The sequence below is a fragment of the Prionailurus bengalensis genome, chromosome B2, assembly GCF_016509475.1.
Source record: "Prionailurus bengalensis isolate Pbe53 chromosome B2, Fcat_Pben_1.1_paternal_pri, whole genome shotgun sequence".
Classification (NCBI taxonomy): domain Eukaryota; kingdom Metazoa; phylum Chordata; class Mammalia; order Carnivora; family Felidae; genus Prionailurus; species Prionailurus bengalensis.
This window is the reverse complement of record NC_057349.1, coordinates 98,717,654-98,734,704: the sequence shown is the minus strand read 5'-3', so window position 1 is coordinate 98,734,704 and position 17,051 is coordinate 98,717,654. Positions and strand designations below refer to the sequence as shown.

Sequence of the window (17,051 nt, the reverse complement as noted above, 5' to 3'; positions counted from 1 at the left end):
ATGTCCAAAGAGAGTGACACTATTTTCAGTGCTCAGACACCTGAGAGCCCACTTCCATGACTCTGGTGACAGCGGGGCCAGACACAGACCAAGCACAAAGGGCCCCTTCCCTACCACTTGCCCTGCAAGGCGCAGTCTCCAGGCTCAGAGTCCCGCCTTCACTCTGCTGGGCCGCACACTCAGGAGTTCTTTCAGATATGAAATCCTAAGGCAGGTTCCCCCTTCTCTCCACAGTGATCTCAACTGGGGAATCTCCCTCAACAGATTCCTACACCGAAGCTGGTTTACCTATACATCCAAAACGTGTATCCTCAGGCACCCAGGTCCTTGTCTCCTGAAACTTTCCTCCCCTCAGCTTTGAAATGTCCAGGCCCGAGTGCCTTGTGCCACTTCAGCAACAGCAGCACCTTCCCCCTGCCCTGTTTCAGTGACTTCCTTTCCTGAAGCAGTGTCATGTGCCCATAATGTTTCACTTCTCTCTTCCCTTAGAGTCACTTGAGGTCAAGTCAGAAATATAACTTCCGCATTTGGACCTGCGCAAACACAGTGGGAAAACTCTTCAAGCAAAATCTCAACAAAGAGGCTATTTAATAGTGATTCTATGAAGAAAAAACAAACAAACATGAGAATCATAATTTTAGGACAAAGATCAAACTAGGGCAAGCATTCATAATAAATAATGACATATTAATTCCTTAATATAAATATTTCTCACAAATCAAGGAAAATAGAGTACCCTAATATAAAAGCGGGCAAAAGGTATAAACAGATTATTTCATCAAAGAAGAAATGCAAATGGTTCATTGAAAATTTTCATGTTCAAATTTTGATAAAAATATGAAACTTAAAACTGTGGGATACAGATTCTTACCTGTCAAATTGCCAAAGATTTTTTAAAATGCATAATAATCTATACTAGTGAGGCTATAATGAGATAGTCACATAGGGAGAGTGAAAATTGATACAGATGTTTTGGAAGCAATGTGTCGGTGTGTGTGAAAAGCCTTTAAAATGTTCATTCTTTTATGCCTTTTGACCTAAGGAATCTGACCTGAAGAAATACATAACATTTGGGCAAGGATTTATATATACAGATGTTCATCACAGTGTTATATTAAAATTGTAAGTGATGTAAACATTTAACAGTAAGAGAATAATTAAACAAAATAAGATCTATTCATTTGATAAAATACTATGAAGGGTGGTGCCTGGGTGGTTCTGTCGTTTGAGCATCTGACTCTCGATGTCAGCTCAGGGGATGATCTCATGGTTCGTGAGTTTTAGCCCTGCGTTGAGTTCCATGCTGAGTGTGGAGCCTGCTTGAGATTCTCTCTCTCTCACTCTCTCTCACTGCCCCTCACCCTTGCCCGTGTGCTCATTCTCTCTCCAAAATAAAAAAATACATATTATGAAGGTATTAAATTTTTTCAAAACCATTGAGTGAGATGGAGAAATTATAAATTGCATCTCTTGGTGTTGCTTTATTTTTCATATCTTGAAACTGGACAGCAAAATTTTCATTACCCGTTGGGTCATCTGGGTGACTCAGTCGGTTGAGCATCCAGCTCTTGATTACGGCTCTGCTCATGATCTCACAGTTCATGAGTTCAAGCCAGCATCAGGCTTCACACTGACGGTGCAGAGCCTACTTGGGATTCTCTCTCTCTCAGCCCCTCCCCCACTCACATGCTTGCTCTCTTTCTCTCTCTCTCAAAAATAAAAACAAAAATAATTTTTTTCATTAACCATTTATATTTCTTTGTTTTTTCAGTTTTACTGAGTTCTTTTTGTTTCTTTTTAATTTTTTTTAATGTTTATTTATCTGTGAGGGAGAAAGAGACAGAATGTAAGCAGGAGAGGAGCAGAAAGAGAAGGAGACACGGAATCTAAAGCAGGCTCAGGCTCTGAGCTGACAGCACAGAGCCCAACACCGGTTTCGCACTCACAAACTGTGAGATCATAACCTGAGCTGAAGCCAGACGCTCAACTGACTGAGCCTCCCGGGCACCCCTATTGAGTTGTATTTGACATATAGCACTGTATTAGTTTAAGGTGTATAACATCAGGATATGGTTTATGTATATATTGCAAAATGTTTACCACAATAATTTTAGCTAACACCCATCACTTCACACACTTAGTTTGTGTGTGTGTGTGTGTGTGTGTGTGTGTGTGTGTGGTGAGAACTTCTAAGATTGACTCTCTTAGCAACTTTAAAATATACAATATAGTGTTGTAAACTATAGTCAGACCATGCTGAATATTACGTCCCCAGGACTTATTCATCTTATAATGGTACATTTGTACCTTTGATCCCCTACACTCATTCCCCCACCCCCACCCCTGCCTCTGGCCACCACATATCTGTTTCCTGTTTCTATGAGTTCATCTTTTTAGATTCTACATATAAGTGAGATTGTATAGTATTTGTCGTTCTCTGTCTGACTTATTTTCATTTATACTTCTTTTTTCTGGCTTTCTCTTTTTCTCTAATTCTCTATGTTAAGAATTTCAAAGTGTTTAAAATTCTTTTTTTAAAAGACTCTTCACTGAGATGGAGATTCGAAAAGTAGGTAATCTTAAATTCTGCAGAGGCCAGGGAGTCATACCCATCCTCGTGACATCTCTTCCCCTTTCACTTCTAACATCCTATGATTACCTGGTGACACACAAACTTGAAACCCTCAGAGTAGGTGTATTCACAGATCCACATCACTAATTTCCATGCTCATGTTGAGGCTGTTGCTACTGCACTGAGGGAGGAGGGTTGGGGGCAGAGTTTAGCAGAACTCCCTAAGCACCTGCAAGTTTTGTTTTGCCCGATTCCTCTTACTGCTTTTAGCAACCATCTCAGTACATTCTCAGCCCTCACAATGAGGGATGAAAAGCAAAAGGGAAATGAGGAGTGTTGTCACTAAAACAGGCAAGCTGGACTGGGCCCTTGCTGCTCAAAAGGTGGCCCAGGGACAACTGTCACCTGGGAGCATGTTAGAAATGCAGACTCATGGACCCTTGGTACCTAAAACCTCCTAAGTCAGGATCTGAATTCTATGATACTAAATAACAGGGGTGCCTGGGTGACTCTCTCAGTTGAGCACCTGACTCTTGATTTTGGCTCAGGTCATGTTCCCAGGGTTGTGGGATTGAGCCCCACATTGAGCTCCATGCAGAGCGTGGAACCTGCTTGAGATTCTCTCTCTCTCTCTGCCCCTCTACCACTCATGTACGTATGCATGCACATGCTCTCTCTCTCTCTAAATATATATATATACATATATATATGTATATATATATAATACTGAATAGCATATAGCAAAAATGTATTGTTCTATGTATTTAATAAAAGCTTTTGCTTCCCATTCTTAATTTTTAAAACTTAGTTGGGGCGCCTGGGTGGCGCAGTCGGTTAAGCGTCTGACTTCAGCCAGGTCACGATCTCGTGGTCCGTGAGTTCGAGCCCCGCGTCAGGCTCTGGGCTGATGGCTCGGAGCCTGGAGCCTGTTTCTGATTCTGTGTCTCCCCCTCTCTCTCTGCCCCTCCCACGTTCATGCTCTGTCTCTCTCTGTCCCAAAAATAAATTAAAAACGTTGAAAAAAAAATTAAAAAAAAAAAAAAGAAAAAGAAAAAAAACTTAGTTGATTTCCTTAGAATTTTCCCTTTTAAAATGAACTGATTCTTTTTTTTCTTTCCAGTGAGAATTTGAAAGATAATTGGTTAAGGTCCACAAAAATGATACATCAAAGAGTATCCTTGACTTCTGTGGCTGTGATGGTAATACCAGTGTGTCATTCTTAACAGGCTGTTGAAGAAAACACAAATAGGTCTTCTAGCGCCCCAAAACATGGAGGATGGATCCTGGACAACTGCCCTATTATAAAAGAACTGTGGATAGTCTTAGTCGAGAAAGGAATTATACCTGACTTAGTAATCTGCTTATCAGATACAGAAAACAATGGTTGGTATATATTCATCATGTAAATTTGAAAGTGAAGTTTTTCTTGATGATAATATGTTTAGTTACAATACAAAATGGAAAACTCTCCACTCTCCCTAGGTACATATTCCACCCCAACAATCCCTTCATGACTTAGAGGTACACAAAATGAGACATCCATTCACCAAGTAGATGGCCAGGGATAGCGTGCTGGATCCCTGGATGTTCCATCAGGCCCGAACAATTATTCTTTGGTGCTCAGTTTAACACCCCATTCCCAGTCAGCACTATAACTTCTAAATGAGAAATATATAAGGCTGAGAGTAGAGACTATATACCTGTTCTTATTCACCTCAAATGGGAAATATTAAGTATATAAAGATAGAAGAACTCAATTTTAACTATTCCATCCCTTTGGACAAAGCTATAATAATCAAAGAAGTGTGGTACTGGCATAAAAACTGACCCCTAGAATAAAGAGCCCAGAAATACACCCCTACACATATGGTTAACTAATTTTTGACATGGGAGCTAAGAATATTCTGTCATCTTGCCTTTTAAGGAAATATATTTGAAAAGAGTTTCAAGGGGGGGAAATATATTATCTCTTTTCATGTTTTAATTATTTTTAACATGCCAATATATATCTCTTAGAAAGGATTTGAGATGGTCTCAGTATTTTAAAGAACCTGGGCTCTACTTAAATAAATGCTTAAAGGAAAATGTATTTGGATTTAGGCAGAAATAATTTTTCATTGTTAATTTCCAAAATATATCTCACTGTATTTTATAGAGCTTCAAAGTTAATGTTATTCTCTTTATATTTCAGGAAAATATTTACTGAATAGACTGTATTTAGAGAATAAACCTGAAATTGACTCTAAGATTTTGGAAAGATTATTAGATGAACTACAAAAGAAAAAAAAAGAGGAAGAAGAAGCAAGGTAAAATCTGCCTGGCTTAATAAAACAAGTTAACGAATCTTTTATATCTATTTACAAGCTACATTTATGAAATATCTTTAATAACAAAACAGTGGTCCACTAAGTAGATCCAATTCTTAAAAAACAAAACAAAACAAACAGTAGTTTTACAAATACCTTCAGATTCTCTAAAGTACCGAGTTGGGCATGTTTTCTCAGCCCGAAATCGAACTTACTCTAGATCAGATGTTGACTCTCAAAAGACACTGTAAAAAAAAACTGAGCACAAGCAAGACTTTTTTTTTTACCATATTTGTCTGTGACTTAAATAATTTCGCTGACTGGTATCCACAAATTGAAGAATAACATGATAAAAAGTAAATGAAAGTACACTTGTGTGAAATAACTAAAATCTGAACCCTGACTATGTTCTACATAAGGAGAAAACAAGACTAATTGTTTATAGTTGGCAGGCTCAACATCAAAGTTTATTTTCCAGTCTGGGTGCAATGAAGAGCTTTTACAAATGTGAGCACCTATCTATTTGTCCATGGCAGGGTCAAGAACTAAACTTTAATAAACTATCAGGTTCTTCAGATTGGAGAATAAAATATGAAAAGAAGCAGTGACTTAATTTGCTAATTGTTCTTTCTTGTTGAAACGTGCTTTAGATTGTAATTCATCCACTGGGATTCCTGCTTCTTAAAGTGATAATGTAAGAATTAAATTTCTTTATGCTAATCCACCAAAGCTCCTGCCGTTAAGGACAACACCTATAGACAGGAGCTTTCTCGAATGCTATTTCCTTTTCCCCTCAGATATCAGCAGTTAGAGCTGGGATTTAGGAGCCTCTTTGAACTCTAGAAATTATGAAGCTGGGAGACACATAATGAGGGGCAGGGGAGGCAGATAACTGATAAGTGTATGTCAGAGGGATTTTTTTTCCAGTGTTTACTCTTCATCTAAGTTAGCCATTCCTTTAAGAACTCAATACCAAAATATATGAAGTATAATTTAGTTAGGTTATTTAATAAAAGTGTTTGATATATTGAGTACAAGATATTGATTCAGACAATAATTACAAATGTATTACATTTGCTTTCAACTTTTACAAGTTTTCTTATAAATGGAGCTACCATCTGCTAAGGTTTAAGGGATTACCTAATTTTTTCCCAGTGTATGAGAAAAGGAAATATTTGAGAACAGATGAAGATATTAACACAAGAGTAAAACAAAGTTCATGTGGTTTTTAGACTGAAGGTCTGCAACATTTTAAGGAGATAATTTAGAATACATACTACATATACATGTATCTTTTTTTTGAGAGAGAGTGAAAGAGAGAGAGGGAGGGAGAGAGTGCATGCATAGCAGGGGGAACAGAGGGAGGAGAGAGAGAATCCCAAGCAGGTTCCACTTTGTCAGTATAGAGCTCAACGCAGGGCTTGATCCCACAACCTTGAGATTATGCCTGAGCCAAAACCAGGAGTCGGGACACTTGACTGACTAAGCCACCCAGGCGCCCCACATGTATCATTTTTTTAAAAAAAGAAAAGAGAACTCCACTTTCTCCCTACTCTACCTTCATTTCCCTTTTATCCTATGGAACTCTGTGAGCTGTCTCTATAATCAATTGTTACCTCTTTTGATTCCAAATTGTCACATCTTTGTAAACTTCTTATAGGCAAAGATTTGCCCAGATTGAAACAAGCTTTTCTGCATCTTTATATGTTCTGTATATTTTCTAATTTCTATATTTTAAAAATTCAACATGAGTATTTTTAAACAAACATTTTTTCATATGCTGGAGAGAATGAAATTTAAAACTGTTAAAAAGAAAAAAGAAAAGTAATTTACAGGCCTTGCATCTCAGTTGGAAAGGAGATAAAATTAACAGGATTAAAAATTACAACTTGGGCCAAATATCTACAGACACACTGAATTCTGCAGCTTTTTTTTTTTTTAATTTTTTTTTTCAACGTTTATTTATTTTTGGGACAGAGAGAGACAGAGCATGAACGGGGGAAGGGCAGAGAGAGAGGGAGACACAGAATCGGAAACAGGCTCCAGGCTCTGAGCCATCAGCCCAGAGCCTGATGCGGGGCTCAAACTCACAGACCGCGAGATCGTGACCTGGCTGAAGTCAGACGCTTAACCGACTGTGCCACCCAGGCGCCCCGAATTCTGCAGCTTTTATAGCAGCAGTTTACAGATGTGCCAGTCAAGTCCAAGATAATTTCTGTCCTTCCATTTTGTCTTTGACTCATTTATCCAAGTGGTTTTGTAGAAGTGACTAACAACTGACAGCAAAATTCTTCCTCATTCTTGTCAGGTCTTAGATTCTTAGCAGTGGCTTACTATATTTAGGCTGTGGACAAGGAAAGGTTCACAAAAGAGCCCTGCCTGAAATAAACAGGATGACTGCTGATGGGCACGCAGTCAAATGGGGAAGGGGTGAAGAAAGAATATCCAGGAGCCTCAGAGGTCCGGGTCATGAACAAAGAGAACTCGAATTACACCACGACTGCAAGCGAGATTGCAGGATTTAGAATACCTAAATGAGAGAACATTCCCTAGTAACAAGAAATACATCTGTTGGCAAAAGAAGTATAGCAGTGTCTTTTGAAAAGAATAGAAATAATTAGATTTTCACAAGATGGAGAAAAGGATGCAAAGAACACTGAATATGGAGAAGGACAGATTTACAGAACAGTCAGAAAAACTGCCCCAGCGTGGGCAACCAGTATGAATAGGCTCTACTTAATTCATCCCCTGTTGGTGAATACTTGATGCAATTTTTTGTTTTTTGTTTTTTTAAATGCAATCGACATTCTTATTCATGTGTCTTTGTACAGTAGTATGTCAATTCTCGAGAGTTAATTCCTAGATATAGAATTTTAGGTCAAAGGTATATAAATTTTAATTTTAACAAGTATTGCTTTACTTTATCACTTTACTAGCTTTCCTTATACCTGTCTTTATCATGAAGGCAGGCTTAGTGCTTCAACCCTAGTGAAAAACAGATTCCCTCCAGATATTTATATTTTTATATTTCAAGTCTCCAAATTTCATTATTACTGTGTTGAATGGAAATAAGGAAATAATTTTTCTGATTACAAAGATAATTATCTATTCAATATAGAAAATTTTTATTTTATTTTATTATCATTTTTTATTTTTTTATTAAAAAAAATTTTTTTTTTCAACGTTTATTTATTTTTGGGACAGAGAGAGACAAAGCATGAACGGGGGAGGGGCAGAGAGAGAGGGAGACACAGAATCGGAAACAGGCTCCAGGCTCTGAGCCATCAGCCCAGAGCCTGCCGCAGGGCTCGAACTCCCGGACCGCGAGATCGTGACCTGGCTGAAGTCGGATGCTTAACCGACTGCGCCACCCAGGCGCCCCTATTATCATTTTTTAAATGTTTATTCACCTTTGAGAGAGAGAGAGAGAGACAGCACACAAGCAGGGGAGTGGTAGAAAGAGAGGGGGCGACACAGAATCGGAAGCAGGCTCCAGGCTCTGAGCTGTCAGCACAGAGCCCGACATGGTGCTCAAACTTACGAACCGTGAGATCATGACCTGAGCCGAAGTCGGACACTTAACTGACTGAGCCACCCAGGCGCCCCTAGAAAATTTTTAAATGCAAAAAATGATAAGTAAAAGAAAAAATTCTCATAATGCCAGCATCCAGAAATAATTACTGTGAACAGTTTGACTAGTTTTCTTCTAATCTTTTGATCATTTATATAAATTTTAAGTACAAAATTAAAATTAGATTATACATAGTTTTATATTATGCTTTTTTGTCACTTAACATTATTTTGTGAACATTTTCCACTTAATCCGAAGGGAAAATGGTACTTCTCCCATTTATCTTTTCAAATTGGAGTAAGACAATCTTTTATTAATTTTGACAAATTTCCCAATTAACAGCCAAAGTTTTTTAAAGTGTAACATTGCAACTTTCCTTACCAAAAAAAAAGAAAAAAACTGGGGGAAAAAAAAACCTGGAAAATTAACTGACTTCAATATCAGCAAAGTAAACATTTACAGTGTAAAGTTAAAAAGTATAATGAACATTATACACAACTTACTCTATTTTTTACCATCATAAGCCTCAAATACTGTAACATTGTGAGATGTCTGAATTTCCAAAGATGATTAAATTTTGGACATTTTCGTTTCAGAAAAGCCACTGAAGAGGCATTGAGAATACAAGAAAACCAAAGCCTGTTGGAAGCTATGAATGAGAAAGCAAAAGGCAAACAGATTTATATCACTAATAATGTGTCATTTAATTTTGTGTTGTTACTGCAGGAAACTGCAGTATTTCAAGTGAATTACAGACAAGGTGACCATATATCCCTGTTTGCCCATGAGAGTCTAGGTTTATGCCTGTGGTATTGAAATATTTATTTGATCCCTTTTCATTCTCAGTGTTCCAATTTAGATAATAAATTATATGGTCACTAGAGTAATGGAGTCATAGGAAAAGAGCTCCCACACAGATACCTACGTGTGCACCCTCTACATGGATCATATGCAGCATGTCGTAAAACAGCTGCCCTCGTCATGTACGACACACGGCTGCTGGAATTCTGGTAGAAGGATTCCTGGGGAAGTTGAGAAAACAGCCAATCTCCTGCTATACCTATTTTCTTTGAACTTAAACTTCTATCTCCATTACAGAAGAATTTACTCCAAAAGTTTCTTTTAAGACTGAAGCTTGGGGCGCCTGGGTGGCGCAGTCGGTTAAGCGCCCGACTTCAGCCAGGTCACGATCTCGCGGTCCGTGAGTTCGAGCCCCGCGTCAGGCTCTGGGCTGATGGCTCAGAGCCTGGAGCCCGTTTCCGATTCTGTGTCTCCCTCTCTCTCTGCCCCTCCCCCGTTCATTCTCTGTCTCTCTCTGTCCCAAAAATAAATAAACGTTGAAAAAACAAAATTTTTTTTAAAAGAAAAGACTGAAGCTCTTAGCCTAGGGTTCATGGATAAAATTCAGAGGCCTGTGAGCTTGAATGGGGAAGTAACTACAACTTTATTTTCCCTAACCTTTATCTGAAATTTAATATTTCCTTCAACTGGTAATTAATATAGGCAACAAACCATAATAGTATCAGTAGTATCTTGACTTTGTCACCAATAGGAACAAAAATACTTTCATGTCACATTACAGTTTTATATATCCTGGTTATGCTTATCACTATTTCAAAATGATGGTAGTTATTAAACCAATTGCTACCTGTTGTTATTTAATGCATTAGTAAAGTTCACAAATTTCCTACAGCACAAAATTTATTTTGATATCTTCATACCTACATTTCAATATAATTGGATTCTTATGAATTTTATTTTATGGGTGTGGAAGCATTATTCTAAGGAGGGCCCATAAGTTTCATCAGACTGCCAGAAGGGTCTATTATTCAAAAGAGTAAAAAGTGTCTATTTCAGTTTTCCTTTGCTGGCAACAAGCCACCCCAAAACTGTAAAAGAGCCACATTTGTATTCCGTACACGTTTCTGTGGGTCAGGACTTAACTCGGGGCTAATCTCTCCCTGCTCCCTGGGAAGCTCGTTCAGGCTTTGAGTGGCCACCTCAGAAGTCAGTCCTCCAGCCCCAGACAGGTTTTCAGAGACTGCAGCCTTGACCAACATCTTCATTTGACTTCATCAGAGACCCAAAGACAGACCCACCGGTCAAGCTACCCCCAAAATCCCGACCCCAGGACCTGCAAGGATAACATGTGATTATTGTTGTTTTAATCACTAAATTTTGGAGTTCTTTATTATGAAGCAATAGACAACTAATACAACACATACTTAATAAAATCGCAGATAGTATAAGGATCTTAACACATTTTTTCAATCCATTCCTGACTTATCTGGTGCACAGATTAGCCACTAGAATTCTAGAAAAAGTATTAGAACTTTTTACACTTCTCAGCATCATTATATAAACTCTTCATTTGTATATTTTATAAAGTACCTAATATGGAAAAGAATTCAATTTATAGGGGTACCTTGGGGGCTCAGTTGGTTAAGCATGTAACTCTTGATTTTGGCTCAGGTCATGATCTTGCAGTTGGTGAGATCGAGCCCCAAATTGTGCTCTGCACTCACAGTGCAGAGCCTGCTTGGTATTCTCTTTCTCCCTCTCTCTCTCTCTCTGTTCCTCTCCTGCTGGCACATGCTCTCTCTCTCTCAAAAATAAATAAATTTTTTTAATATTTATTTATTTTTGGGAGAGAGAGAGAGACAGAGAGTGAGCAGGGGAAGGGCAGAGAGAGAGAGAGAGAGAGAGGGAGACACAGAATCTGCAGCAGGCTCCAAGCTCTGAGCTTTCAGCACAGAACCTGATGGGCTCGAACTCATAAACTGTGAGATCATGACCTGAGCTGAAGCTGGGCACTTAACCAACTGAGCCACCCAGGTGCCCAAAACATAAATAAACTTAAAAAAAAAAGAATTCAACTTAAAAATAACTACATGTATGCATGTTAGGCATTTGATAATTTTTTTTTACTATGAGAAGATACTCAGTTGAAAGACATTGTGAGTTTCGGCCGTACAGCACATAACGTCATGCCAAGCCCTGGTCAGATTCCGCAAATGCTACTTCTTCCTTGTGTGCATCACCATAAATTCCTCTATGTAACACAAAAGAGTCACCACAATGTAAGTCACCTACTTGGAAGCCACATGCACTGTAGTCCTGGTACAGACTGAGACCTGTAAGAAAAAACACTTGGGGTTGCTTTGCTCTGGGTGCTTAATCATCCAGATTTAGATTAACATTCAGATGCCAGAGGTATCTCATACCAGATAGTCTTGGAAGGTAATCAGTGGAGGAAACTGGCTCCAGAAAACAGGCTCATTCATTTTCTCATATCATCTGCATAGAAATATCTTGTTTTTTAATTTCATGAATATATTAAAAGGAATTGAGGAGATAGGTTTTCTTTCTTTTTCTTTTTCTTTTTCTTTTTCTTTTTCTTTTTCTTTTTCTTTTTCTTTTTCTTTTTAACGTTTATTTATTTTTGAGACAGGGAGAGACAGCATGAACGGGGGAGGGTCAGAGAGAGAGAGAGACACAGAATCTGAAACAGGCTCCAGGCTCTGAGCTGTCAGCACAGAGCCTGATGCGGGGCTTGAACTCACGGACCATGAGATCATGACCTGAGCTGAAGTCAGATGCCCAACCGACTGAGCCACCCAGGCACCCCAAGGAGATAGGTTTTCTGACACTGTTCACCGCATCTTCTTCCTGAAAGATTTACATGCAACTCCATAAAACTTGGAATTATGCTTTCAAAATTTACATTTGACATACGAATCAACATATTCCATTATTTGCAATTAGGTATAAGAAAATCTGTCATGTATACGTTAAATCTAGCCTCATGCTGCCCAATAGAAATATAATGCAAGTCACATATGTAACTTTAAATTTTCTAGTAGCTACATAAAAGCAAAAAGAAACAAGTGACATTAATTATATTTTACTTAATATACACAGATTATTTTTTAACATGTAATCAGTGCAAAAATTTCTGAATGTACTTTGCATTCAGTTTTTCATACTAAGCCTTTGAAATCCATTGTGTATTTTATATTTGCAGCACACCTCAATTTGGATTAGCCACATCTCAAGTGCTCAACAGCCACACATAGCTAATGGCTCCACATCAGTGCAGTTCTAGCCATTTCCTTATTGAATGGCCTTCTGGGCTGTTTCCAGTTTTTTACTGTTAAAACCCTTAGCCCCATGTTCCCCTAGCACTCCGAGCACATGACTATCATCTTTTACCACTACATTTTAATAGATAAAATATGTAGACATTGTATCTGTCTCCCTCATTAAACCCCATGCTCCAGGAGGGCAAGGCCATTCCTTATTCTTTGTTTTGGCCTCAGCACTTATCAGAATCCTTGACATCCAATTAAATATTTGTTAACCTAAACCGAATAATAATTTTTTTCTCCTAATTTTTTTTTTTAGAACTAGAAGAGACGGATCCAGAGACTGAAGAGGAGATTGAAGGTGAGGAGTCTGAAGTTCAGGAAGGGTCTGAGGCCCTGGAAGTAGCCGAGGAGACCAGGGGATCCTTACCTGAGGAACCTCAAGTGCCGGAGGTCCCTGAAACAGAACCTGAATCAGGTTAGACTCTCCTGAGGCTATGTCCTTGATTCTACTTATGTCCATCGGGGTATGTGTGTGTGTGCACACGCATGTGTGTATTTGTGTCTTTTCTATGTTAATAAAATGGATGCAGGCTAAGAATGGTGACATGAGCTTCCAGAGAGCAACCATTTAGTCCAAATCACATGGGTTACAATGTCATAGAAATGCCAAATCTTCTCTGCCCTGGTACTGGCACTCAGGAGCAGGGCCAGCTATGTAAAATGTGAGTCTCGTGGTTCAAAAAGCAGGAAAATGTGCCTTTAAATGTACTAAAATATGAAGCTTTTCCTTTTCTTCCACAGACTCTCTCTCAATTTGTCATGGTGCTTTTGGTTTGCTATTTAATCTCATTTTCACTAAATAAAAATTTTAAATTTTATTCATTAGCATGGATTTTACTGTTCATCTTTATGTCGTACAATGCCATATTTAAATGGAAATATAAGAGCATTTAACTCATGTGCAGAGTCACCAAAATTATACAATTTGTATTTTGTAGCTTGTACATGCATATGCATTTCATTCTTAACAGAATACTGTATCAGTTCCATGCATAAAACTAGCTCAGCTTTTTATTTTGCTTCTTAATATGCGCATATATTCTATCAACACTCTCCAGCTTTCTAATGATTAAGGGAAGACTGAAAGAAAGGGAACTCTGGGTTGCCCTGTTTTTTCCTTTACCTCTACATCATCCTTTTCAGCCTAAATGTTTAGCTAATACAGGAAAGTAACATGAGTAAGAAAGTTTCCTTGATTATTCACGTCTCTTTGAATGCTATCACCTTCTTTCAGTATCTGAAGCAAGTTGTAGTTCAAGGGAAAGCATGGTCTCTCATTGCTGCCAGAGTCCTCCCTCCCCCCACAACACTCAATCACATGACTCCTTCACACATAGGTCCCTTAGAATTCTACGCTCACGATGGGGCGTCAGGAATGTTCATGAGAACTTGAGAGCAAGGGATGGGAAACACATATTGTGTGTATCTCTACTCGCATGCACTTTCTGTTGTCCCCCTGGAGTCCCTTTTGATTTTGCTTAAAAAAACAATTCAAAGGTAAAATTACTAAAATTTCAAAATGACAACCAAAGAGCATTGATCTAAGTGTGAGGCCATTCTAAGCAAAAGACCTTGTGCAAGTGCACAGGTCACACACTTGTGAGCCAGCCCTGCCTCACAGGTCCAGTTTGGTGGACTCGTGCAGGGCTCTAAGAAGGAGTCTGTGGACAATGCAAGTTACTCTCAGGAGAGTGTCTTAAAGCAGCAAGACAGGGGACCCCACTGTGGTGGGAATGAGGCATATAAATGCTTTCAAGCATGGTTAGTATTGGATTAGAAACTAATCCTACAAACTAAAGGCCTTCAGATACCTGCAGCTACATGCCAGCCTGGAGTAATTAAGGGCTGAGAACCCGCTGTTAGCTGTAAAAGGACCAGGACTAAGAGGAATTTTTACAGTGAGAAATCTCAAGTTCAACATAAATCATTTTTACTACAGGATTGGCATTAGCTTTATGAGACAATAAGTACAAAATCAGATCCCTTGTGCCAAACAGAGGAGCCAGCAGGATGAAACATACAATTTCCTTTTAGGAGTCCCACACCTCTATTGACTTCAGCTCCTACCCAGAAACTTCTTTGTTTTCTTCAGTACCTAATCAATTTGACTGATGATTCTTCTACCCACCTACCTTTCACAAGAAGACAGGCCATAAAATACCAAAAGAAAGAAAGGAAACTGACATCCATCAAATATGACATGTCAAACATATCCCTATAATTCCAGTGTCCACAATAGCTCACAATTAGTATTTACTGATGTTATAGGTCTATGGGACAATTCAGTGTTGTTACCTTCTATCTGATTAATTCCCCCCAGAGAAACTACTTTGGATGTTCTAAAGCCAGCATCCTATTCTAGTTAGGGTCAGTTCTAGCCCAATTCTAGACAATGTTGACATGACTAGGCTTCTCCAGGGCTGGTTTGCTTCTGTAAAATGGGTCTCTTTGGCCATATTAAACCATATTTTACTTCACAGAGGGGCTTGCATCTGGTTTAACTAGTGATTACTTCTTCTATCCAAGGGTCTCTTTCTTCATAAAGTATTCTCCTCTAAGTTACTTAAGGAGGCAATTATGAACACAGCCCAAGTGTCCATTGATAGAAGAATGCATAAAGAAGATATGGTGTGTATACACACACACACATACACACACACACACACACACACACACACACACACACACAGTGGAATATTATTCATCCATAAAAAAGAATTAAATCTTACCATTTGCAACAACATGGCTGGATCTAGAGGGTATAATGCTAAGCAAAATAAGCCTGTCAGAGAAAAAAATAAATACCATATGATTTCACTCACATGTAGAATTTAAGAAATAAAACAAATGAACAAAGAGGGAAAAAAGAGACAAACCAAAGCACAGAATCTTCACTATAGAGAACAAACTGATCGTTACCAGAGGGGAGATGGGTGAGGGAATGGGTGAAGTAGGTGAAGGGGATGAAGAATACAATTATCTTTTTTTTAATTTAAATCCAAATTAGTTAACATACAGTGTAATAATGATTTCAGGATAGGATGTAGTGATTCATCAGTTACATATAACACCCAGTGCTCCTCCCAGTTCTCCTCCCAACAAGTGCCCTTCTTGATGCCCATCACCCATTTAGCCCATCCCCGCACCCAACACCCCACCAGCAACCCTTAGTTTGTTCTCTGTATTTAAGAGTCTCTTATGGTTTGTCTCCCTCTCTGTTTTTATCTTATTTTTGCTTCCCTTCCCCTACGTTCATCTGTTTTGTTTCTTAAAATTCCACATACGTGTGAAATCATATGATATTTTTCTTCCTCTGACTTATTTCACTTTAACATAATACAGAAGAGTACAATTATCTTGATGAGCACTGAGTAAGGTATGGAATTGTTGAATCACTATATTGTTCACCTGAAATTAACATAACACTGTATACTAACTACACTGGAATTGAAATAAATATGAATTTTAAAGCTAAGTTGCTTATTTTAAAGTCTCCTAAGCTCCACCCAAGTCCTGGTTGAAGCAAGTATAGGATGGAGTTTAGGAATCTATATTTTAATGAACACCTCAGGTGATTCTTATACTTGCTCACAATTGAGAACTGTCATAGGGGAAAAAAATTAGGCTAAAGAAAAGTTTTATTAATGGTTGCCTTACATCATGGAAAAAGGTCGGTATTGTACTTAAGAAAAACGTGGTCCTGAAAACTTACACTGAAGGGTGACTTAGCTGCATACTGTATCCACAGGTCACAGTGAATTGATATATCGAATAGAATATAGACAAGTTGAAATTTAGAAAATGTCTCTCAGACAGTGTTCATAGTTCTGATATAATTGACATTAAATTGTGTATTTAAAAATCACTCAGATATCCAGTCAAGTTTGACATGATACGATAATTATAGGAAACATACAAATAGAAAGATGGGAGAAAATCACCATAGTCCTGCCAGCAAGAAGCAACAAATATTTAATATTCTGATATATTTCCTTTCAGTTTTCCTAAGCATGGTATTTTGTTTTGTTTTGACCTGTGACTTGATTGGACTCAAGCCTAAGAGAAAGGTTTTCTCTGGGACATTTCTTTTTTTTTTTTTAATGTTTGTTTATTTTTGAGAAAGAGAGAGAGACAGAGAGAGACAGAGAGACAGAGCGCAAATGGGGGGAGGGGCAGGGAGACACAGAATCCAAAGCAGGCTCCAGGCTCTGAGCTGTCAGCACAGAGCCTGACGCGGGGCTTGAACCCACGAACCATGAGATCTTGACCTGAGCCAAAGTCGGAAGCTTAACCTACTGAGCCACCCAGGCACCCCCATGTTCTTTTTTCTTTTCTGCAGAGATGCTCAGAAGACATTCTTCAATACCAGTATGTTTTTTAACTTTGCTAGTATGTGAGTGATTTTTCCTGGAATTCAGTGAGCTCTTTTTATCTTCATACTAGTCTTTGTCTAG

The 17,051-nt window shown here is 38.4% G+C and overlaps 1 protein-coding gene across 1 annotated transcript in view; it reads left to right on the top strand.

The window, feature by feature from the left end:
• Positions 1-17,051, top strand: part of AK9 (adenylate kinase 9) — a 135,391-nt gene that overhangs the window by 58,933 nt on the left and 59,407 nt on the right. Inside the window, 4 exon segments of the mRNA XM_043592094.1 lie at positions 3,799-3,955; positions 4,764-4,878; positions 9,046-9,119; positions 12,854-13,012. Of these exon segments, the coding sequence (XP_043448029.1) occupies positions 3,799-3,955; positions 4,764-4,878; positions 9,046-9,119; positions 12,854-13,012 (505 nt within the window).